The 25,408-nt window shown below is 35.3% G+C and overlaps 3 protein-coding genes across 7 annotated transcripts in view; 2 read left to right on the top strand and 1 right to left on the bottom strand.

The window, feature by feature from the left end:
- The window catches only part of LOC145726436 (uncharacterized), a 48,635-nt gene extending 31,777 nt beyond the window's left edge, over positions 1-16,858 (top strand). For 2 of the 3 annotated variants that reach the window (XM_081975490.1, XM_081975491.1), the window contains 2 exons: positions 10,002-10,167; positions 12,609-16,858. In XM_081975490.1, the coding sequence (XP_081831616.1) occupies positions 10,002-10,167; positions 12,609-15,358 (2,916 nt within the window). In that variant the 3' untranslated portion in view covers positions 15,359-16,858. Of the gene's footprint in view, positions 1-9,720; positions 9,871-10,001; positions 10,168-12,608 lie in introns of those variants that run through there. The other variant, XM_081975493.1, reaches the window with a different exon arrangement.
- Positions 16,859-18,034: 1,176 nt separating this feature from the next.
- Sgt1 (suppressor of G2 allele of skp1) lies at positions 18,035-20,530 on the bottom strand. Of its 2 annotated transcripts, none has more exons than XM_081975509.1 (5): positions 20,313-20,530; positions 18,746-18,967; positions 18,594-18,684; positions 18,339-18,535; positions 18,035-18,283 (listed from the first exon to the last, which is right to left on the bottom strand). In XM_081975509.1, the coding sequence occupies exons 1-5, from the start codon at positions 20,337-20,339 to the stop codon at positions 18,176-18,178; spliced, it is 645 nt and encodes a 214-aa protein (XP_081831635.1). In that variant the 5' UTR covers positions 20,340-20,530; the 3' UTR covers positions 18,035-18,175. The 2 variants fall into 2 exon arrangements, with proteins under 2 accessions (XP_081831635.1, XP_081831636.1); XM_081975510.1 differs by lacking the exon at positions 20,313-20,530 and adding an exon at positions 20,166-20,190.
- Positions 20,531-22,093: 1,563 nt separating this feature from the next.
- On the top strand, positions 22,094-25,155 carry LOC145726437 (FAST kinase domain-containing protein 5, mitochondrial). 2 transcript variants are annotated; one of them, XM_081975495.1, is made up of 7 exons: positions 22,094-22,237; positions 22,901-23,187; positions 23,241-23,395; positions 24,016-24,296; positions 24,354-24,623; positions 24,689-24,921; positions 24,983-25,155. In XM_081975495.1, exons 2-7 carry the CDS (start codon positions 22,987-22,989, stop codon positions 25,052-25,054), a joined length of 1,212 nt encoding a protein of 403 aa, XP_081831621.1. In that variant the 5' UTR covers positions 22,094-22,237; positions 22,901-22,986; the 3' UTR covers positions 25,055-25,155. The 2 variants fall into 2 exon arrangements, with proteins under 2 accessions (XP_081831621.1, XP_081831620.1); XM_081975494.1 differs by having other exon boundaries at positions 22,103-23,187.
- Positions 25,156-25,408: the final 253 nt, after the last annotated feature.

Genomic DNA, 25,408 nt, shown 5'->3' with positions numbered 1-25,408 from the left:
ATTTCCTATCTAATAGCTTTAAAAAACAACAAAACCGAGTACGGTCAGGGAGATAAATGGTGTTAAAGTTCCAAGGAACACAGTTTTAAAGGACAGTCAGTGACAAAATCACCAATAAATACCACTTGGATTGAGAAAATTACAGTTTTAAGCTCAATTTTGGAATTCTTATTAAATTTCCTATTCAATAACATGAAAAAAAACATTACAAATCGGGTAAAGTCAGGGAGAAAAATAATGTCAAAATTTTAACTGCCAGGAATACAGTTGTAAAGGACAGTCAATGACAAAATCGCTTGTAATACCTAGTTGGAGTGACAAAATGACAGCTTTAAGTATATTTTTGGAATCCTCATTAAATTTCCTATCTAATAACTTTAAAAAATACAACAAAATCGAGTACGGTCAGGGAGAAAAATGGTGTTAAAGCTTCAAGGAACAAAGTTTTAAAGGACAGTCAGTGACAAAATCACCAGTAAATTCCACTTGGATTGAGAAAATTACAGTTTTAAGCACAATTTTGGAATCCTTATTAAATTTCCTATTCAATAACCTGAAAAAACATTACAAATCGGTTAAAGTCAGGGAGAAAAATAATGTCAAAATTTTAACTGCTAGGAATACAGTTGTAAAGGACAGTCAATGACAAAATCGCTTGTAATACCTAGTTGGAGTGAGAAAATGACAGTTTTAAGTATATTTTTGGAATCCTTATGAAATTTTCTGTCTAATAACTTAAAAAAATACAACAAAATCGAGTACAGTCAGGGAGAAAAATGGTGTTAGTTTCAAGGAACACAGTTTTAAAGGACAGTCAGTGACAAAATCACCAGTAAATACCACTTGGATTGAGAAAATTTCAGTTTCAAGCACAATTTTGGAATTCTTATTAAATTTCCTATTCAATAACCTGAAAAAAACATTACAAATCGGGTAAAGTCAGGGAGAAAAATGGTGTCAAAATATTAACTGCCAGGAACACAGTTTTAAAGGACAGTCAATGACAAAATCGCTTGTAATACCTAATTGGAGTGAGAAAATGACTGTTTTAAGTATATTTTTGGAATCCTCATTAAATTTCCTATCTAATAACTTAAAAAAATACAACAAAATTGAGTACAGTCAGGGAGAAAAATGTTGTTAGTTTCAAGGAACACAGTTTTAAAGGACAGTCAGTGACAAAATCACCAGTAAATACCACTTGGATTGAGAAAATTTCAGTTTTAAGCACAATTTTGGAATTCTTATTAAATTTCCTATTCAATAACCTGAAAAAAACATTACAAATCGGGTAAAGTCAGGGAGAAAAATGGTGTCAAAATTTTAACTGCCATGAACACAGTTTTAAAGGACAGTCAATGACAAAATCGCTTGTAATACCTAGTTGGAGTGAGAAAATGACAGTTTTAAGTATATTTTTGGAATCCTCATTAAATTTCCTATCTAATAACTTTAAAAAATACAACAAAATCGAGTACGGTCAGGGAGAAAAATGGTGTTAAAGCTTCAAGGAACAAAGTTTTAAAGGACAATCAGTGACAAAATCACCAGTAAATTCCACTTGGATTGAGAAAATTACAGTTTTAAGCACAATTTTGGAATCCTTATTAAATTTCCTATTCAATAACCTGAAAAAACATTACAAATCGGGTAAAGTCAGGGAGAAAAATAATGTCAAAATTTTAACTGCTAGGAATACAGTTGTAAAGGACAGTCAATGACAAAATCGCTTGTAATCCTAGTTGGAGTGAGAAAATGACAGTTTTAAGTATATTTTTGGAATCCTTATGAAATTTTCTGTCTAATAACTTAAAAAAATACAACAAAATCGAGTACAGTCAGGGAGAAAAATGGTGCTAGTTTCAAGGAACACAGTTTTAAAGGACAGTCAGTGACAAAATCACCAGTAAATACCACTTGGATTGAGAAAAATTCAGTTTTAAGCACAATTTTGGAATCCTTATTAAATTTCCTATTCAATAACCTGAAAAAAACATTACAAATCGGGTAAAGTCAGGGAGAAAAATGGTGTCAAAATATTAACTGCCAGGAACACAGTTTTAAAGGACAGTCAATGACAAAATCGCTTGTAATACCTAATTGGAGTGAGAAAATGACTGTTTTAAGTATATTTTTGGAATCCTCATTAAATTTCCTATCTAATAACTAAAAAATACAACAAAATCGAGTACGGTCAGGGAGAAAAGTGATGTTAAAGTTTCAAGGAGCACAGTTTTAAAGGAGAGTCAGAGACAAAATCTGGTTGGAGTTTTCTTGCAATCCTGGTAATTTGTCGGGATATTTTTGAAACATCTTGTAAACTTTAGGAAAGACATAGTAAAAGAGCTAATCCAGCTAGTTTCCAAAAAAGGGTGTTTTTTTCCAATTTAACAACTCTGAATAGCATTGTTAACGTTGATAATAATGGACTGTATTTATTTCTTTGATTTACACTTTATTTCAACTGAAATATACGGAGCAAAGGGGAGGCTCGTGTCCACCTTATAAGACTTGTAGATGCTCTGTCGGTCCGCGGTGTTGCCACTTCTCTCGCACCTCAACATTCCGCCCGCCTTGGAAGTACTCCGGTACTTTCGAAACTATTTAACTAACAACTAATATATAAATTTACGCTTTAAGTCCAATGCTACAAGAAACTTGAACAACTTGCTTATAACTAACTTAATCTAATATTATGTACTACTGTTTCCTTAAAACTTACATTATTGTCATTTAAATAAACCTAACAGTAGCGAAAAAACAAGCCAACAGGCCTTTTACATATCCTTAATATCTTAATTATGATCGGTCTTCTGAGTCCAATCATCATTTGGCAAAACACAAAGCTTGTTTACACCTCTCGTTACGTTGTTATTTCTTACGCGCACTTTCACAACACGTACCACACCGTCCGCTCCAGGCATTAGTTCGGTTACTCGTCCTAGCGGCCAGTTGCAGGGTGGTGCATGATCCTCTTTCAAAATCACTAGCGATCCAATTTGGAGCAAATCTGAAAACTTCTGTTTCCACTTGACTCTGGTCTGTAGTTCACATAAATATTCTTTATGCCACCTAGACCAATAGTGTTGACCCATTACTTGGAGATTCTGCCAGTGTTTTAAACGGTTTTCTGGCACTTGAGTTAAATCTCTTTCTGGAAGAGCTGTTAAGGATTTGCCAATCAGGAAATGCGCAGGAGTTAAAGCTGAACAATCTTCAGGGTCAGACGTCATCGGACATAATGGACGCGAATTTAATATACCCTCGATTTGTGTCAAAATGGTCGCAAGTTCCTCGAACGTTAAAGTCTTATTACCAATTACACGTTTAATATGCGATTTTGAACTTTTAATACCGGCTTCCCAAATGCCTCCGAAGCTAGGCGATTTTGCTGGGATGAAATGCCATTGAATTAGTTCGTTTGAGAGTTGATTGGCAATAATTTCAGACTTTTGTTTTAAAAATTCATAAACAGCTTTAATTTCATTATTCGCGCCTACATAGTTGGTCCCGTTATCGGAATAAATATTTACTGGTCTACCTCGGCGACTAATAAATCGTCTAAATGCAGCCATGAAAGCCTCAGTGGTTAGTTCAGTGACGAGCTCTATATGAACTGCCTTGACGGACATACAGACAAATAAGCACATATAAGCCTTTGTAATCTTTGCTCCCCGAGTTTTTCTATCCTTGATATAGAAAGGACCTCCGTAATCAGTACCAACATTTGCAAACGGTGGTGAACTGTTTACTCGACAGGCAGGTAAATCCCCCATCAAATACTCTAACGGTTTTGGGTTCGCCTTAAAGCACACCACGCAATTGCGAACAATATTTTTGCAAACACCTCGTCCCGATATCGGCCAAAAACGCTCTCTGATTGAGCAAAGAAGCGTCTGGACACCGCAATGTAATAGTCGTTCATGTTCTTGCGTTATTATTAATTTAGTTAACCGATGTTTACTAGGGAGAATTATCGGGTGTTTTTTGTCAAACGATTGACTCGCGTTCCTTAATCTTCCTCCTACCCGAATTAAGCCATCATCAATGAATGGATATAAGGTTAACAATTTACTTTTTTTATTAATGGGTTTATTTCGAGAAAGAAGGTCGTATTCGAGTGAAAAACATTGTTTTTGAACGGCAATAATTAAACATTTTAAAGCTTTGTCAATTTCTAAAGGTAAAAGTGCTCCTAATTGTCTCTGATTTTCTTTAATATTTTTAGTAAACCTTAAAACGTACGCAAGGATTCTTACAATTTTCGGTAGAGACGAAAATCTATTTGTTAACTCTGTTATAACATCGTTTTCTTTTGTTAATAACGTGCAAGTCAGGGAATTGCACTGTTCTGGTATAATTTCTGGCAAAACTTCCGTTGGTAAATTCCATTCAGAAAAATTGAGCTTGAGCCATTTGGGTCCAAACCACCACAACTTACTCTGACTTAAATCTGTTGCTAAAGCACCTCTTGACAATAAGTCAGCGGGAATGTCGCCTGAATTCACATGTCCCCAGTCATTGGCGTTGGACAACGTTTGTATCTCACTTACCCTGTTTGCTACGAAAGTTTTCCATCTGGTTGGGGTACCTCTGATCCACGCTAGTACAATTGTTGAATCCGTCCAAAGGTACTGCTTACTGGGCTTTATTTCCAACGACTCGGCTACCTTTTTTACTAAATTACTCAACAGAACAGCTCCGCATAACTCTAGCCGTGGTATATTTATTTGTTTCAACGGAGCTACCCTAGACTTTCCACATAATAAATTTGCAACCCACTCCATCGAGGGCAACTGGCAACGAAGATACACGCAAGCTCCATAAGCTTTGTTTGACGCGTCGCAAAATCCATGTATCTCAAAAGCAACATACCCATTTATCATGGCATGTCTTGGGATCCTAATGCTACCAATATTGTCCAGATCTCGATGAAACTCACTCCAGGACTCCAGTACTTGCTGTGGTATTTGCTCATCCCAACCTACCTTGTGTTTCCATAAATCTTGAATGACTATCTTTGCCCTGATTATCAGAGGACCTAAAAGCCCTAAAGGATCAAATATCTGACAAATTATTGATAATATTGCTCTTTTACTAAGACACTCAACATTTAACATATTAGGAACATTGATTTTATAACAGATTAAATCATTGTTGGAATCCCAGTATATTCCAAGAGTTTTATTTTGTTCTCCTTGGCCAATGTGTATCATGCTGACATCTAAACTTTCATCCAGCTCAAACCTTTTCAAGATGTCATCATCATTACATAACCATTTCCGTAGCGAAAACCCGGCTGATCTGAGAACTGAAGTTACGCTTTTTTGGAGTTCTAATATTTCTTCTTGACTGTTCGATCCTGTAAGCAGATCATCCATATAAAAATCCCTTTTTATTATTTTACTAGTATATGGATGCTCGCTTTCTACTTCTTCAGCCAAGTAAAATAAACATTTTACTGCTAGATAAGGCGATGAAGCATTGCCGTAAGTCACGGTATTCAGAGCATAAATCTTAAGTTCATCGGTTTCTGAAAAACGCCAAAATATCCTTTGATATTTTCGCTCATCTGTATCCACCAGTATTTGCCGATACATTTTTGAAATGTCGGCTGTCATGACATATAAATGAGTTCGAAATCTAGTCAATATAGAAAAAATATCTTGTTGTAAGGTCGGCCCTACATACTGGACATCATTGAGGGATAATCCTGTGTCAGTTTTGCAAGAAGAATCGAAGACTACCCTGCACTTAGTAGTTAGACTAGTCGTTTTCAAGACCGCATGATGTGGTAGGAAAAAACCTTCACTACTTTCTTCATCACATTCTGACATATGTTTAAGTTCGCAATATTCTCTCATAAAATCGTTATACTCTACTCTAAGTTCTGAGTTTTTAATTAATTTTCGTTCAAGCAGCTCAAATCTTCGCTTGGCAATTTCTTGGGAACTCCCTAACATTTTTAGATTGGGCTTAAACGGTATTTTAACAACAAACCTTCCTGACTCATCTCTTTTGACAGTCTTTGTAAAATAATCTTCACAAATTTTCTCACTCTCAGATAATATTTTAGTCTTACTTAATTCTTCCAATTCCCAAAACTTAACAATAATATTATCTGTTAGTGCGTCTGAATTTATCACCAAATTGCAATAATTAACTTGTGAAATTTGTGAACTGCCAGACATTCCTACTTCTCCTGCAATCACCCAACCAAATAATGTATTTTTTAATACAGGCAAATGTTTTCCTAATGTCTCGTAGCCAGGAATTAAAATTCTCCAAACAATATCAGAACCCAACAGTAAATCTATGTCACTTACCTCGTTAAATGTAGGATCTGCCAATTTCATCCAAGTTGGAATTTTAATTATCTGTTTATTAAAACTGACAGTTGGTAATTTGCATATTATATTAGGTAAAACAAGACATTTTATTTTTTGCTGAAAATCACCATTACACGATTGAATAGTTAAACTTGCTAATTTATTTACATTTGTAACTGTTTGACCAATGCCTTTTACTATATGCTCAATTGGAGTCGATATTAATCCTAAACTGTCGCATAACCTTTCAGATAAAAAATTTGATTGTGAACCCCCGTCCAGTAAAGCGCGTGCCTTTATTATTTTACCATTATCTCCCATTAGTAAAACCATCGCAGTCGATAACAAAACTTGGGACGGTCCGCCCAATCGCGCAACGTCGCATTGCGATTCGATTATATTTCGATCGGCCCCGGTCCCAACGCGTGCAATGGCGGCGGTCGAATTCTCGGGTGATTCTATAACGTTTTCTTGAGCGCCAGCGGTTGGCACATTTGGTTGATTGTTAGGAATTTCTCGGTCAAAATGTAAAACTGTGTTGTGTGCCTTATGACATTTGAAACATTTTCTCATTTTGCATTTCCAAAATGGATGTGTGTCTCTAAGGCAAATAGAGCACAATTTTAATCTCTTTACTTCGGAAATGCGCCCAGCTACCGACAAACCCAAAAATTTACTGCAATTAAATACACTATGTTCTTCATGACAGAAGTAACATTTCATTTTTTCAATAGCCGAAAACCCGTAGCCTCGAGTTTTCTTGCTAACTTGACTTTCACCTGAGGGTTTATTAAGTTTGCAGCTTTCCAACTTTTCCAGAATATCGCATTTTTGTTTTAAAAATGTATTTATATCATTCATCGTTGGTAAGTCGCCTGTAATTTTAAAACTTTCCCAATCGCGTCTAGTAACTGCATCAAATTTATTACACATAATGTATATAATTAAACGATCCCAAGATTCAGTTTCTTCTCCTAATGCTTTAAGAGCCCGCAAATGTTTTGTGTATGTGTCAAATAAATTTCTTAACTCAACGTGTGACTCTTTAACAATCTTAGGATGTTCAAAAATATCTCGAATGTGACTGTGAATAATCATATTTTTGTTTTCAAAACGATCTGACAAACTTTGCCAGGCAACAGCATAATTATCAGAGGATACTTGCAACGACTTAATACTTTGAGCAGCCTCCTTCACTAAAGAAGCTCTAAGGTAATAAAACTTCTGTATATTTGTGAGTGTTTCATTATCATGAACCAGTGCTGTAAAAATGTCCTTAAACTCTAACCAATGATTGTAATCACCATCAAAGGTTGGTATTGATATTGGAGGTAATTTTACCATAGAGCGAACCTGATCGTTAGACGTTGAACCAACCACTGATTCAGCATGAACCGCACTCAACCGATCCACTGCAATTAAACTCTCAAAGCGAACCTTTAAAATAGCCTTAACCTCGCCAATCAACTCAAAATATATATTTTCAAACAAAGTTCTTTCATTTTCGCCTGCGTCGGAATCATCTAGCAACTCTATATCTGACTGTAGTGTTTCAAACTCTTCGAAAAGAGGTTCTGTTTTTTCCAACCTAACTTGTAACTGATTGTATACACTATCAGGAACATTAATTTTTCCTATAACATTTTCCTGTAAATAAGTTCTCAAACGAGTTAGCTTGGATTTTACAGCACCCCTTTTGGCTTTCAATTCCGTAATGTTAGCCATTTATGACACAGTCGAAGGTATATTTTACAAAATAATAAATAAACTCTACTTGCCGTCTGACCCGTGGCGCAAATTTCTTGAAATTGCGTTTTCCTTCAAGTGGCGTCAAGTGCACGACTGCACCGCGTTAATAACTTCGTCGATGTGGCCTTTAGTTTCACTAATATGGGCACTGTTTTTGGTTTATTCTTCTCCAAACTTCACCAAAATCCGGTCGATGGACCAATGTTAACGTTGATAATAATGGACTGTATTTATTTCTTTGATTTACACTTTATTTCAACTGAAATATACGGAGCAAAGGGGAGGCTCGTGTCCACCTTATAAGACTTGTAGATGCTCTGTCGGTCCGCGGTGTTGCCACTTCTCTCGCACCTCAACAAGCATCTTTTTTCAAAATTTCTAATCTCCATTTAAAACGCACCTATGTGGCACTGAAAAATGATGAATTAAGAATTTTTATATAAATTCTTATAAAATAGCTTGTAAGGCAATCAGCTTGACCCTAAAAATGTCCTGTCCTGGACACTTCTAGAGTTGAAGTGTTCAGGACAGGACTTTTTGTAATTTTTGCTAAACTACCAAGCTCCATGATAAAACTAATATTTTGGCTTTGATATTTTTAACACTCTACCTGTAACAAAACAAGTTACAGTCAAAAACAATATTGAATAACTAAAGCAATTTTAAAATACTAATAAATGAAGACAGAGAGAGACACAAGCAGGTATTTCCTGAACTTTTTATTTCAGGTTTAGTACGTTAATTTAATGATCATCACCCTGTAGAATTAGACTAGGAACTCTAGGAAGGCTATAGTAATTAATCAGGATGGATTGTTTGTAGTCATTCGCGTGTTTTAAGATTACCCCGCGTTTAATTTTTAGATAAAACTTAAAATTATCATTAATTTACACATTATTGCATCACGAGCAAAGGTCGAAGGAATTTCTTTTTATTTCGCGGAATCCAATTGAAGATATAACCTCATCAGTTTGGTGTTATTTACACTAAGATCGGTGAGCGCAAAAATGTTCCACATTTTTCTACAACTCGTATTACATAAACTGAAAAAACATGATTGCTTGGAATTTGGTGGAGTTCAATTACTCTTAGTTTGACGTCATGTGATTTTTTTGGCGACAATCCGTATTATTAGTTGTACAGAAGTTTTCAGGATTTAGTTTAGTGTTGGTCTTTCAGTTCTCTAAAGCCTCGAAGTGTTATATTTTTAGTAGTGTGTGTTACAACTTTGTAATTAAGATATGTCTAAATGGATGCCAGTCTGGAAACGTAAGTTTAAAAATAACAAAAAAGTTCAGGGGACGCGTGTGTGGTAATTAGTGTTTCCTTCTCGAATGTTACGTTATTTTAACTACAACTCGTAGAGTATCATAAAGGTCAAACAAAAATTTGTACAGGAACCATGTTGATGACTATCTCAATTGTGTATTAAATCTTTTAGAACACAAACAGAATGCTATCTCATTTGAATTATTACATATTATTATTTTATTTGAGATTTTGATAGTGTGTTTATATACACGCTATCTAGTATAGTGTTGAGCTTTAATCAAACAGTAGAAACGATCTAACACATCATGACCCTTAAGCAAGAACGGTGATATCTTCATTGTGTCATAATTTGGAAACTAACTCTAGAAATTTAATTATTAATAAACACCACTGCAGTTTTAATGTCATTCTATTTTCTGCTCCAGGGGTATTACTGACTAATCACCCAGTTAAAGAAACCGTCAAGACACATTATTTTAGGTTGATATTTCAATTTTTGGCAAACATCCCTTGATACTTTGTAAGCCAATTATTTTAATTTTTTTCATAACGTTACAATGTTGCACCGTGGGTTTTAGATTAATGGTGATAGATTCAATGTAGACAGCAAATTTCCATCCTTCATTTTGATGATTGTAATTTTGTTTGCAGAGCGAATCTATGAGCCCCAATAACGAAGAAGTCACCAGCCAGGATTATAGCCAAAGTGGGGGCGAAGCCTCTAACGGTGGAGTATCCGACTACAATAACGGGGCTCCACCTGTTTTCAATATGGTTTACACCGGGTATTATGTGAACGATGTCTGCCCGCCCACCGGTGAGTACAAAAATGTTTGTTCTATTTCCTACACTTCCTCCATTAGTGATTCAGACAATTAAAATTGAATTATAGTTTAAAAACTCAAAACACACCTTTACCATCCCATCATGTTGAAAGAAGCTAAATCATTATACGGTTCTGTGAGGACCTCTTCCCGGTGACTTTTTCCTATTAAAGTGTATTTTTTTGTATAAATAGTACATACTACAGAAAATCGTATCTAAAATTGTAACGTATTGGATATTTTTCTAGGTTGAATAACCCCTGCCAGCTCAAATTCTAAATTTATCGAAAATCATTTTTAGGTAGCGGAGAGGTCATTGTTTTGAGGGTTTTCAATGAAACTTTCAAGTTAACCATGTTTCCAACTCTCTTACACTATTAAGAATTTCAGCCTCTAGTTCAAATTTGCGACTGCAAATTGCGTCATTTATACCTGCTTTGTGGACCACCAAAAGGCGTTTGACAAGTCCAACACCAGAAGATGATACTGCTGAAAGGCACCGGAATGGATGATAAAGACCTCAGAATTATACAAAACCTGTACTGGAACCAGACAGCCACCATAAAAATCAACGCTGGAGATGAAACAACAGAGGCAGTTAACATTTTGCGGGGCGTACGACAAGGGTGTATCATCTCCTCTCTGATATTCAATCTGTATTTAGAGAGGCTCTGGAAAACGATGATAATGGAATTCTTGTAAACGGTGAACTGCTCAGTGAATAATATCCGATATGCAGATGATACCGTCATATTTGCAGATAGTATAGAAGGTCTACAACAGCTAATGAACACCTGGGACCTTAATAAACGAACAGTTGGACCACTCACAAGAGGTCAGATGTAGAATAGAAAAAGCAAGAGATGCCTTCATCAAAATGTCTAAGCTCTTCAAAAGCCATAACCTCAAATTAGATATCAAAGTAAAACTCCTGCGCTGCTATGTGTTCTCCATATTGTACTATGGCAAGGAATCCTGGACATTGACCGAAGCTACACAAAACTACTGAAGGATCTTTAGAATATCATGGGTAGATAGAGTGACCAACGAAATAATACTGGAAATAATGGGGAAGGAAAAAAGGTGATGAAAACGGTTAAGAGAAGGAAACTGGAATATCTCGGACATATAATGAGAAATGACAACAAATACAAACTCTTAAAATCCATCCAGCAAAAGTGTTTGGAAAGAGAGGGCCCGGAAGAAGAAGGATATTATGGCTCAAGAACCTAAGGACATGGTATTCAAAAACAACCACAGAACTGTTTAAAGCAGCAGTCAACAAGGTCATCATAGCCAGGATGGTCGACAATATAGAAGTTCAAGTTGTTAGGAGGCATATTTAAGACTTCCCCTTACGTAGCTACTCCAAGAAACCTAGAACTGGTGAGCAACTGGAATTACCAACCAGTGGCCACTGGTTGCATGGGAAAAGTAATGTGATTGTGTCCAATCGATACGTTTTCACAAAATGTCAAGTGATAGTGATGAGCTATACTTCCCCTTCAAATATCAAATTTAATTTTTGTTCATTCATGTAATCCACAACTCCTTGTAACAAATAACGTAGCAGTAGCCAATCTCAAACTAATCATTTTGTAGTTCTGGTGATATGTATAAATGCTGTTTCAATGTTATATGATGCTCAGTAGGACTAGATATGGAAATTTCAAAACAATCCATAGAGAATCGATGATAAGACGAGAGAATCATTCAGAGTGGACAAGACAAAGAAGGAGAAACTTTGTTAGATTTGACGTCACTTAACAGTTGGTCACCTGACTCATTAGAAAATTTGAATGATATTTTGTGACCTAGTGTCGAATTAAATCAAATCCACATCAGTAAAGTGTCACTTGCAAAGTCTCGTCCATGTTCGTCTATCCCATTGATTTGTTCTCTCTTCTTATTGGTTTGTTAAGATTTATTTTGAAATGTACAATATTTTCAAGGTTCTAGCCAAATTGATAGTTTTACTCGAAAAACCACAAATATGTTCTAAGAATAATAATAAAAATGTTCTGGAGTGTGATAATTTCGTCTAGTTTACGTTATACCCGTCCCCGTTTCCTGTTGAAAAAAGGTGTAATGGACCCGGCTCGAGAGGTATTTTGAAAGTTGGCCAACTGTTCGGCTATGGAAACATTCAGAGTTTTCCCGTGCACGTGACTAGACCGCTAATCGTCGCTAAGTAAATAGCGACACCTTTAGATCACTATTATTAGCAATTTTTTTTTGGGATCTATGTACTAGTGTGCCACGTTTCGGGCCTCCTCCTTCCTTTGTCACTTCACTGTATAAATAAACCGGCGGAATGTTTTCTTTCACGCTACATTACCGTGTATAGCATATAGCATAGCAACCTATTTTATGTGTATGTTCTAATAATAAACCGCATTTAAACAATCTTAATTTGAATTTTCTGTGATTTCAGATAACGCGAACGGGCATCACTACACAGGCGAGCCGGTAAAAAAGCTGAGGAAACGGAAGGAAAGGAAATCTTCGAAAACTATTCCGGGTGATTCGTCTGAGTACACGGACGAAAACTCGGACAACGAACGAACCGAAACGTTATTGAACGTCCCACAGGACATCAAACAAAAAGAGAATTGTGCGGAACGCTCGGTGCCAACTCAACCAAACGACGTTGAGCGCGTCAGCGATGTACCTCTAAAGACTGTAAACGAGAATTCTAATAGTATCATCGTAAACCATAACGACCATGCCCAAAAGACTGACGACCAAGCTCAAGATCTTAAAACATCATCCACCCTAAAAGCGGACGCCGAAGAATTTATCCCACGCGGTTTCCAACCTTTAGCACCACCTCCTAACCTTAAAATACTCCCTCCAAACTTTATGCCGATACCTTTAGTTCCACTAGGAGCGCCTCACCCAGCCGCATTTATTCCCCCAGGCTTCCCCATTAATTTCATTCCGCAACCAATGGGACAGAAAATGTTCCCTCCCACTCCCAACTTTGTCCCTTATCCACCTCCGGTAGTTCCCGAGCAAGCCACCGAAAGTTTGAACGAAGTAGCGCCACAAGATACTGAAAGAGAAAGCACGGCAACGCCCTCACACACTCCTACAGTAGATGACGGTAAAACTCTACAAGTTCACAGCAAAACCATCGACATAGCCACGGTCGTCTCTAAACTGGAAGCTGTTAAACTAGAAAGACACGGAGATGCAACCAAGGCGGTTATTAACGAAAGCAAACCTTTCAGAAACGCTCCCAGATTGGGGAGCAAACCACCTACCTTTAAGAAGCACTACTATAACAACAACAAGTTCCGCAACTCTCCTGTAAGAAGCGGAGATGCAACTCCTGGGGACGCTGGTAGTCCTCAGCATTTTCGACTATCTCCAGCTCGCAGTGTCCAGAACGTTGAAACTACAAACTCATCTCATCAGGTAAAGCCTGAACAGAACATCACAGAACGACAGCAAAAGGTGAGGAGTTGGAAAAACCACGAAAGCCCGATCAAAAGATATAACAACCCCATGTACCAAAGATCACCTGAAAAAACTCCCACTCCAGTAAGAAACAATGTCCAACCTTTCCGCAAATCTTTTCTACTCAATGGACAAAATAAGAAACCTGAAGAAAGCAAACCTGTTCCGGTGGTCGAGCAACCTAAAACTGAAACTACCAAACTAAAACCAAACAGTCAGTGGATTTCAGTGTCTAGTAGAAAGAAAAAGAAAAACAAAAGTATGGATGGTGAAATTGACAATGACGACCACGAGGCACCTACATGTGATGAGTCTAGTGACCTTTTTGAAACTTACGATGTTAATCAGCTAGTTGATGTGGTACCACCCTTAAAAGAGGATGACAAAACGATAGAAGAAATTTTAATTAGTATGGCACCTCAAGCAGAAGTTTCCAAACCTTTAGACATTGTCATACCCGAAGTGCGTGAAATTGAAAGAACCTTGCTCGATAAGGTGGTGGAGGAGGTGGAACCAACCGAAACAAAAGAACCGCAAATCGTTAACACTAAAACTCCACAAATCAAAAAATCTAAAAAAGGAACTCAAAAACCATTGCTCAAAAAAGTGATCATAACTGACATATTTAAGGAACCGGAAACGCCTGTCATTGAAGCCCCCACAAAGAAAACCGTCGCTGCTCCTATCGAAAATACTAAAGTTACAGTCGAGAAAGAGGTTACACCCGAGCCTGAATCAGAACCACAAGACAAAAAACCTAAAAGAAAGAAGAATAAAAGTAAAAGCAGCAAAACCAACTCCAGCAGCGATCAAACAACCAAAGAAGACACCTCATACCTACTTATAAATGAAGAATTAACGCTCGAAAAAACAAACGACGAAATTTCCCTGGAACTGGACCAGCTAATCCAGAAGGGGATGTACAGCTCGCTCCAGGAGAAAATCAAAACCATAAACGTGGAGCCGGACATGGACGCGTTCTTTAAGACGATGGGGGTAGGGGCAAAACCAGCTCCGGTGATGAAGGCGCCCGACTTTAACCGAATATTCCAGAGCACGAGGCAGTTTCTCAAACCGAACATGGTAAGTGTAGAACATCAGCATAGTACAGATATGGGGGTCGCCGATAACAATATTAAAACATGTTCTTCTGCCGCAGACGCTGCCGATCCGTCCTCTGGACATGTTCTAGAAAATGTTGTTGCATTTGGTCCCGAAACTCCAGCAGACGACGACGCTCCTCCTCAGGCCGATAAGACACTATATCCAATCACCGAGGCGGTCAAAGAATGGATGTGCCGGACTAGGGAAACCACTCCGGATGTGGATATTCTCAAAAGTCCTTCGGACATCCAGAAGGAGTTTTATCCAATCGACTGCTCCGATGATGAGGACGAAGAAGTGACTCTGTTCGCTTCGGACGAGACTCTGAACGAGGTCGAGGAGGATCTGCTGGAGTATTGGGACAATGACGTGTCAATCGTTGTCTCAAAAGACTGTGATTTATCGAAAGACATTAATGGTTACGGCGATAAAGTATGCGCTGACGGTAAATGTTGTGATAAATGTAGGACTGATAGCATAAAACAAGGCGACGAAGAAATTGAAGTGTATGAGAGTAAGTATGGGCAGAGTGAGAACTTTTTGCGTATGCAGGACAACGAAAAAAAGAACGAAGGTCCTCGTCTGCCTCACAGAGCTGTTTGCTGCAGCTTACAGTGATGATAATAATTGTTGCGGTTATTGATGTATATTTATTGTTGAAGTTTCTGTTATAACTACTTTATAGTGCAATTGTCAGCGCCTACACCTTTGAATAGTGTGTTAAGGTAGCAAGCCTAAATAATTAACAAAAAAAAAAAACTAAAACCGACCTCGTCTACGGTCGTACGATTGTGATTGCGTTGTTGCCGAATAGTGTTCCAATGAAACTTTAATTTTATATCACTTTATACTCAGGTAAAGTGTATATAAAATTGTTGATAAAATAAAATTTCTACGCGCCAATATCTCTTTCACTATGTTAGTGATTTTCTCTAAAACTGCTCTACGTAGTGAAAAAATACACACATCAAGTAAAAGACTTTGTAAACGCAATAAAAGTCTCCATAAACACACTTAATAAAAACATATTATTGTAACAATTACAAAATTCACTTTATATTTAAGTAACTGAATTTCTATTTAAAGTTGCGCAAGATTTTACCATGTCAGCGCAAACGGTTTCATTATATTAATTAAATCTTAACTTTAAGATGTAATAATAGGTTTTGGAATTTATGTTGTTGATTTCCAGTCACTCCTTAAGTTGCTCGTAAAATTGTTACACTTTATACAGAGTGTTTCAGAATGTAGTGCAAGATGTTTTTTCTTAACCAGAAATAGTGGAAACTGAAACACTCTATTTAATGAAGTACCCACCTGCCTTCGTATTTTAATGCAGGATATAACCAGCATAACCATCACTTTATGACTGGTGAAAAGTGAAAAACGATTATCAAACCAAAAAACTATAAAATTTTATTATTACTTATTATTATTATTATCTTAGGTACAACGTTCAGCCATATAAACATACACGTTTGCGTGGTAATATAAGCTCATCAGTTTAACGGTTGAAAAATGCATGCATAATTTTAGGGATTTTTAGAAATTCTTACGTTTATTGAGGCCGCTTACTATAAAAATTAAATTTCATGAAAATTGTGGGGGCATTTCGAATTAGAGAGCTTTTGACTAGAACTACTCCGCTAAAATTTGCTACCAACAGTTTTGTTGATTTTTTTTTGTAGCAGTATGAACTGATTAAGTGTAGGGGTAAATTTTAGACTTTAGAAAGTTACTATATAGAGTTGCTGCATTATATCAATTTGCTTGAAAATAAAGAAAAAACACATACATGAAGACAATATCGTAACTAGGCTTTCGTGTTTTAATTATTACCAGTTTAACGTCATAAATTGTTATCCATCAAAAGTTTGTATGAAGTCACGTGTGCATGCGTTTTGAAAACGCTCTTAGGTTTAATTGATTTTATGTTATATGTTTTACTTTAAGGGATTTTGAAGTAAAGAACGTAAGGGCTGCTTTTCCCTTTTGTTTCGTGTATAATTAATACCTTTTAACATTGGTACACCTAATTAATCTATTGTTATATTGTTATTTTTTGAGATTTGTGCCTTCGCAATATTTGTAAAATAAATAAAAAATTGCAAAAATCTGCATGATGTTACTTTTTTTAGTCCATTTCCACTTTTCAAAAACAATAATTGTAAATGTTTTTTCAATTACTAAACAAAAGTAGTTGCACTTGGTAATTGATGTTACAGTTTTTTCAGTATTTGAAGTAATTAATTAAATAATTGCTCTCAGATTAATTGAACTACTTTGTTTTAACTGAAAGAAATACGATTTGTTTTTGCTCTAATTAAGTTTCTTGTGCTCTAAATTATTTTTATTATATTTCTATCAATTGTAGGGAACAAGACCTGTGAGTCCCTAAAAAACAGTTTCAATCTACTGTCCTTTTTTGCCTTGACAGAATTAAGAAAAAGTCTATAGGGAAAAATTATAGCTAGTTTAGTTCTCTACTAAAACCTTAGAAAAACAATTAGTCCTTAAGAGCCTCAGAAAGGAGATATTTGCTTAGGAATGTTTAGTGAGCGTAAAGTATCTGAATGTCTAACTTACAAAACTTCAAACCTCCAAAACTCGGCAACATGGCAAAATTCAGGAAAATGTTAGGGGCCAAAAATTGTAGGGAATTTAATGTTCTACGAAAACCTAAGAGGGACATTTGCCCTTACGGACGTCAGAAGAGTTATTTTCCGAAAAGTGAAACAAGATCTGCGAGTCTCTGAAAAACAATTTCAACCTTCTGTATTTTTTTGCCTTGTCAGAATTCAGCAACAATTGTAGCTTAATTTTCTACCAAAAGCTTAGAGTGACATTTTGTCCTTAAGAGCATCAGAAGGGAGATATTTGCTTATGAAAGTTTAGTGAGCGCAGAGTTTCCGAATGTCTACTTACGTAACTTCAAACCCCAGTAACTCGGCCACATAGCAAAATTCAGAAAAATGTTAGGGCGCAAAAATTGTAGGGAATTTAATGTTCTACGAAAACCGGAACATTTTGCGCTGAAAAGAGGGACATTTTGCCCTCGACGGCTTCAGAATGGTTATTTTTCAAAACTAAGACAAGATTGCCAATAACTAATTATGTAGTACATTATTTAACTTATTTTGAAGTACCTAGTTAATCGATTTGTGTGTAGTTAAATTGATTAGAGTAATTCAACTACTATACAGAAGTAAAATTGGTAATTCACCTACTTTGACCCATCACTAACAGTAAAATTGTATTACTGCCTGCTATAATTTGAATTATATTAAAAACACATTTATTTTAATTTTTTATAAATTCAGCACTTGTATTGGGCTTCATAAAATTACACTACTACTCATGTACACAGTTTCTACAATATCTTTTATAATAAAATACAAATAATATCATCATACACTCACTTCACAAACAGCATTATTAACTATCCCATTTTTTGAATTCCATGCCATCTGGAGGTTTCACATCAACCTTCTTCTTGGCTACCTCATTCCAGTTGGTACTCAAAACTGTACCGCCGCTTTCAAGCTAAAAACCCTCATAAATCAGTAACTCTCTAGAAGAAATGTATGTTATTACTTACATAACTTTTATTCATTGCTTTCCTGACCTCATCACTTCCCCTGCCATAAATATCTTGGAATAGTTTGTTTAAAGCTTCTTCACCTTCAGGTTTTTCTTCTTCTTCCTGTTTTTTGATTTCCTTCTCCACTTGATTCCAATCTTTCCCCTTCTTTGAGGTGGGGTAAGAAGGAGGACGGTCAAGTGGCATGTCAACAGCTAAAACCAATTTAATTAGCATCAATTATGTCATTAACAACAGGAAAGGAAAACTTACTTTGTGGTATTACTTTAATCTTCTCTTCAGTGCCTGCACCTTCCAACTTTTCCCATCTAATACCTTCAGTCTTCTTCAATTTAACTTCAATCTAGAATGCACAATCAGCCTAGTACATCTAAGTACAATAAATGTCAATTCAGTGCTTTTACCTTTGTAGGGGACAGTTTGTATCCACACTGCTCTGGTACAATTTTATGGGCCAGTTTAAAAGCCAAATGGCATTCTTCATACTCAGGCACATTAATTTGTAGACTAACTTCTGATTCAGCAAATGATACTTTTAGCTGATCATCTTTAATGTTTTTTACCAGCACTGTAATTACAACAGCTGAGTCTGTTTGGTACCAGTCATGTTTTGTAGGAAGAATTGGCTAAAATAGTAGAATGAGTGACAAAACAGTTTGGAACAAAAGAGAGGACACAGGAAATGTTGGTAGTTCTTTCTAGCAAAATGCTTCAACTGTTTAGGTTTTGTTCATATTAAATATTAAAACTAAGCCATCCAAAATGCTTATAAAGCACAGAAATGTTGTTCCAATAACCAAATTCATTGAAAAAGGAAATACATTGACAAAAATTTGAGATATAGTGTCCAGTAGACTATAAAGTTGTTTGTATCATAATTTCAGTACTATCACACATCAATCTTTGGTTCATATTGTGGATTCTACCAATAGTATGTAAAGCTATAGCCTTGCAAAACAGTTTGTTTTACTATAAATTAAAGTAACTCATGGCAGTCTATGCATGAAAACGACATCCATAATAAATTCAAAAACTTTCGCTGTTTTTTTCAGCACAAACACAAAGAAATAACTCAATAGAGTGGAAATTTAAAATCATTTTCAAAACAAGCATTAAGCAAACAACATTTTTCCACACATTACCCTGAATATTAAGTACAACAAAAATTTACAAACAAAAATCTAATATTATTTTAATTCAGACCCCAATACATGAGGAAGATTAAGGTTAAATTATAATTGAAGAAAAAGGACTGTTTGAATTACTAGAACATAAAGGGTAAATTCTTGATGTACTTAGCAACACTTTAGATAAACAGAACTATAGCCCATCCCTTATGGTAGTAAAATTACTTGCAAGTAGGTAAAACTAGTGTCTCAAACCAAAAAAAAAATTGAGAAAAACACAGCAGGAAGATATCAAATAGTATGAAGTATGGTTGAGAACAATTCAGAACAAAGAACATAGCAGAGTAAACTGTTTAATGAAACTTATCACCTTATCATCTGAATCTGAGGCAACTTTAAAGATCTACATTTCATGAAACTATCCAATAATAACAGAAATCTAAAAGATCAAGTTACAAGTCAAGTACATGCTTTTATCAAAATAAAAGTGACTTGCTTTAACATTTTAGCAAATAAGATGCAGTTTAAGTATAATTTTACACCAAAGTAGCATGCTTCCTGCTTCCAGGCAACATGTGGTAAATTCTTGGTTGAACATGTGGCAACCTTAATAATCATTTCTAGAAAATTTTATTGTCAAAAAGTAGCCCCATCAGTACTACCACTAGATTAGTTACCTTGTTTCTGCCATACCTACCATTATTCTGAAACTGTATCTCTTTCACCAAGTGTTCTATTATAATGCTTAACAAAAAAATAAAGGTTCCTACTGTACGATTACCAGGTATAAATAGTACCCAAACCCACTGAAAATAGCCTGTAGTGTACACAATTTATTATTTACCTTTGTTTGTGACTTTTCTTCTGCCATGTTTCTCCACCAGACTCAAGAATTCTAATGTACACTCTTTTCCTTTGGAATAGTAAACCCAAAGGCGTGCAGAGCAAAACGACCTTATTCCCTTGTAAAAAACAAATCCAGGTAGAATGCTAGACCATGCTAGAATGCCAGAACCAGAAATAGAAAACTCAAAATAGAAATAAACCCCGTAAACAAAGAACCAACTGCAGTGTTGCCACAAGCTGATATATTTTCGAGCGAGTTTTCCTGTTGAAAACGAGCGAGATTTTAAAATAGTGAGCGAGATTTTTTTTTAGAATAAATCGGTCAAATTTAGCGAATTTAAGTTGAAACAATTTAAAAAATATTTATACAGTAATCAGAGTTGTAATTAAATAAATTTTAAGGATAAGATCATGAATTGATGATTCAACTAATTCATACAATACTGTCCCACTGTTTTCAGTTCTTCTGTTTGCAGGGTTGCCAACTCCAGAAATTCTAGTACCCTAAAATATTTTCAAATAACCATAGAAAACCCTAGATAGGAAATTGTGACGTTAGTGACAGTAGCTATTTGACTCATTTGTAGTGCTCGGGCTGATCTGTGAGGTAAATTTGTCAAGCTAACGGGTGTTCAATAATGCATTGCTTTGATGTGGTTTCGGAGGTGAATGATTAGTGTCCACAGATTATAATCGTTTTAAGAAGGTTTATGTTTATGCCATGGTATATTTTAGATTAAAGCAAAAATAAAAGACCCTAAAAAAACCCCTAAAACATGATGAACCGTAGATTTGCCCCTAGACTCCAAATTTATCCCTAAATCTAGGGTCTAAAACCCTAGGTTGGCAACCCTGTCTGTTTGTTCTGTTCTGACACTTCTGACAGCGTGTCAGCGTCAGCAGTGATAAATTGGCGTTTCGATACGCCATCTGATGGTCAATTTTGAAAAAAATCTAGGATGCCCAAAATTTTTTTCAAACTTGACCACCAGAGGGCGTATTTCTTATCCTCAAACGCCAATATCGCCAATAGTTTGCTCGTTGCTGGACTGCTCGTAAGTTAAAATGTTACAAAAAATAAAAAACAACAAACATTAAACAAAAAATCAGTTACTTTACTTGATTTTAATTAGACAAAACATAAATTAAAATATACTCTAAACAGTGATAGAGAGATCAAATGTCAACGAATCATACATCTACATTGTAATGTAATGTACAAATTCAACAAAAAGTAGTTTTTTCCTAACTAAAAGTCTGTTATAAAATAAAACAAAAAATAAAATTTTTTCGATTTGAGGTTAAGATAAATAGCAAATTTTATGATCTTCTTTTCTTCAATTTTTAATTTTCGTCATACGGTCGATTAGTCTGAAACACGGTGAGCTAGACAAAAACACAAATTTTGTTTTGACTGAGACTTTAATAGAATTTTTCTTTTCCTGATAGCTCAAAGTAGAAAACTAGGTAGAAAAAACAAAAAATTTGGAAGAATTATGAAAACGAGCGAGATTTTACAAAGAGGAGCGTGAGAGTTTTTTACGTGTGAAACGAGCGAGATCTCGCTCGATCGAGCGAGCTGTGGCAACGCTGACCAACTGTCACTGTCAAAATTGTGGAAAATGTATCTCTCTTCTTTTTGGATCCAAACGCTTTATGATCTCAAAATCACATGACAACATAGTTATAAAATCACATTAAGGTCACGTGACTTTTGAATCATAACGCGTTTGGTTCTGAAATCACTATCCGAACGAAAACGGCACCTTTTTTTGATGTTTTGATGTTTATCATAACATAACCAAACATTTTCACATTGAAAAAGTTTATTATGTGTTGTTTTTTAAATTTGAAAACATTTAGAAGAAAACCTATGATAAACAAATTGAACTTCTGTGTTACTAAAACCTTCTATATTCAAGAGTAAGTCCAATAACATTAGCTAAGTTAAAATGCTTTTGCGCCAATTGATTCGTAAGTGTACAGTAGTGAGTCGAACACAACTTCTTAGAAAACAACTGTACAGTTCAATACAGGCCAACCATTCAACTTTAGGGGCTCAACCTGATCACCTAATCAGTCCTCAGAAAAATAATAACAGCAGACAGTTTGTGCAACATGAAAACTTGTATGCTTTTCAAATTGTGTCTAAAATTGGCATTAACAGTACAAATCAACTGGTTATTTCTACAGAGATTAATGATGAAGGCTCATTTACTAGTTACTTAGATAGAAATTGGAGGGAAAGCAGTGCTACTGAAATTTCTCAGACATTTTCCACTGTAAAGCAGTTTTGTATTGAAAACAACATTGCTCTCTCTGATCAAAGATTTGATAAGTTGACTGATGGTCTGATGGACCACTGTGAGAAGCTGACTGACAGACAGCTATATAACTTAATAAAGGACTTGTCAGAATATCCAAAATCATTTGGACTCAAAGCAAATAACTTTCATGATATATGGAGCTGCCTAGATGATATATGTTGCTGGAAAATGCATAATTGGAATATTGACACTATTTTAGCATTTAGTAATGTTTTTTTTCTGCTTCAACTCGGAAAAAACGCAGATTATATTTTTTCAGCACTTGACAGACTTACAAGAAAAGCTGAAACACTTACCAAAGATCAACTAGTTCATGTATTTTTTTTGTTGAATGTATGCAGGCGAATGAGTGTACCTTTTGAGTTTGAACATGCATTGCAATATAAAGTTTGGGAAATGAATGTGGATGAGTTAGCAGTAGTGGCTATGGGCTATTTTAAAACTACCTCAACAATCAAATTAGTTGCAATTATAAAAGCAATGATTGATGGTGTCACCACAAATGCTATGGGTATTCATGAAATATCTTTAGGAGCTATAATGAAGGTTTGTATAAGTTAAACAAAAAAAAAGAAATAGAGTCATTTTACAGCTTTCAGGCATTACGTCTCACTTGCCCAGTAAAATTTGCCAATGAAGTTAATGAAATGTTGGATGCTTTGCTTCCAGAACTAGACAGATTTTCAGAGTTGGCTATTTTACATGTAGCCTTAGTTGCTACAGGTATACAGTCATTTCATCCTGCAGTTTTAAGGTGAATAACTGAAAAATTGACATTATTGAGATAAACCAATGACAAGTGTTGAAATAACTTAAATTTTTATCTACAAAAGCGTTTAAATTTCATTTGAAGTATTTGCTAGAATATGGCAAAAGTGAGTACATTTAGTAGTAGTACATTTTCTTAAGACAGACAAGGTGGTTTTGAGGTAACTTTATAATTGGGAGGGGGAGCTATACACTGAAAATAGTGAAAATTGTAAATCTAATAATTGCAAGTTAGTGCATACCTATTTTTTTTTTTATGTTGACACATAATGAAATATTGTAGGTATTTCATTTGGAGTATTGTTTTGACAATAAAAGGGAAAACTCAATGAACAAACAGGTGCTACCTAATGATTTAGGATATTGATTAAAAAAAATACATAAATTGAGGCTGTTTTGTATAAAATAATTTAAATATGGTAAGCAGGCCAAGCTGAAAGTATCATTGCAACCCTTTGTTCCCTCAACTTCATTCATTTTCTATTTTCAATCTTCTACACGGTGTTTCAGAAACAATAGTACAAATTCAAGAGACTATTATGATAGACAGAATCTATATTTTTATGTTATAGCTATTATAGCAATTTCTTTTGGGTGTTCTTTTAGAAAATGTTCTCAAAATTTGGTAGCAAACTTTCCCAATCTTCGCCTAAAAGACATAGAAAGATCATTAAATGTGTTGACAATGTTTACATTTGATCCAAAAACCGTACCTGATATTTTTGAAGTGGCATTTCAAGAAATTCACAAAGGTGAGAGGATACCTGAAATGGTCCAGTATCCAAAATGTCTTCCAGCAGCGTTGCATTATTTCAGTATAAGAAATAAATATTCTTATGAACTTATGAACCGGATATTGGACATGGACTTTATTACTAGTACTTACGGTAATTTCTACATTTCATTAAGGTGTGTAACATTCATAAATTTATTTTCTCATAAAGGTAAAGGCATAAAGGCGTTGCCAATACAAATATTTTCTTTGGACTCGTGTATAGACGTTGAATGTCCGGATTACAATGGTAATCGATTACCTCCCTTAGTAAGGTATAAAGCAGTTAAATGGCTCACGATTTGGCCACCTTCACTGGACCAATACAAAAAATTATCTACAAAAGACTTATTTTTTCTGGATATCATAGAATTGTTGAAGAAAATCCTTCCTGAAGACTGTACATCAGTTCAACACCTATTGCCTCACTTTTCTACAGCAGGTATTTACATCTATCCCATATAGTAGTAAATCCCATTTTGCTTTGATTTTTGCCTATTTTTACAGATATAGTAGTTTGCAAAGACTTAAATACTCAAACTTTCGTAAATCCTACCCCCGAATTAAGCCAATACCAACTAGGGGATGTGATGAAAGTTAAGTCAAATAACGAAAATAAAAAATGGTATTCAATTATGGTTCTCACTTGGAATAATGTAGTTCGCGGCACGGACGCTCATTTGGGACACACTGCCATGAAAATTAGACAACTTGAAGCTATTGGATATGTTCCAGTTCCTGTAAGTTTAATATACCAATGATTTTGGTATGGTTCTGGTAACCTTTCGGTTTAAATTGTAGATAATCTTGCATCAATTTGCAACCCTCTCACTTGAAGAAAAACAACAAAACATTTTGGATAAGCTGAGGTAGTTTCCAAAGGATCTGAAAGTGATAGAAGTTGTATTTTTATGTCAGTGGTAAGGCCAAAGTTGTCTTACTTTTGTAAATAAATTTGATTTAACAAAACAAAAGTTATTTCTAAGTTAAGTTTAGTAATTATCGAGAATTTTTTTTTTTACAAATGTTCTCAGAATTTTGAATGTACCTTTATTTTTTCTCTTCAACGTTGCCAAAGCCAAAACTCTTGATTAGTCATTTTGGCAACGTCGAAAAGAAGTAAGCTTTTAATTTGTGTAGTTGGAAAAACGTGGACTACTTTGACGAAATGATCTAGCTATGACGTTTAATGACAAACAAAATATAGCCACATTGAGAGCTGTCAAA

This window comes from Ips typographus, linkage group LG3 (assembly GCF_016097725.1).
Source record: "Ips typographus isolate SLU linkage group LG3, UJ_Ityp_2.0, whole genome shotgun sequence".
NCBI classification, from domain to species: Eukaryota; Metazoa; Arthropoda; class Insecta; order Coleoptera; family Curculionidae; genus Ips; species Ips typographus.
The sequence above is the reverse complement of the archived record's forward strand: the minus strand, read 5'-3'. Positions and strand labels throughout refer to the sequence as shown.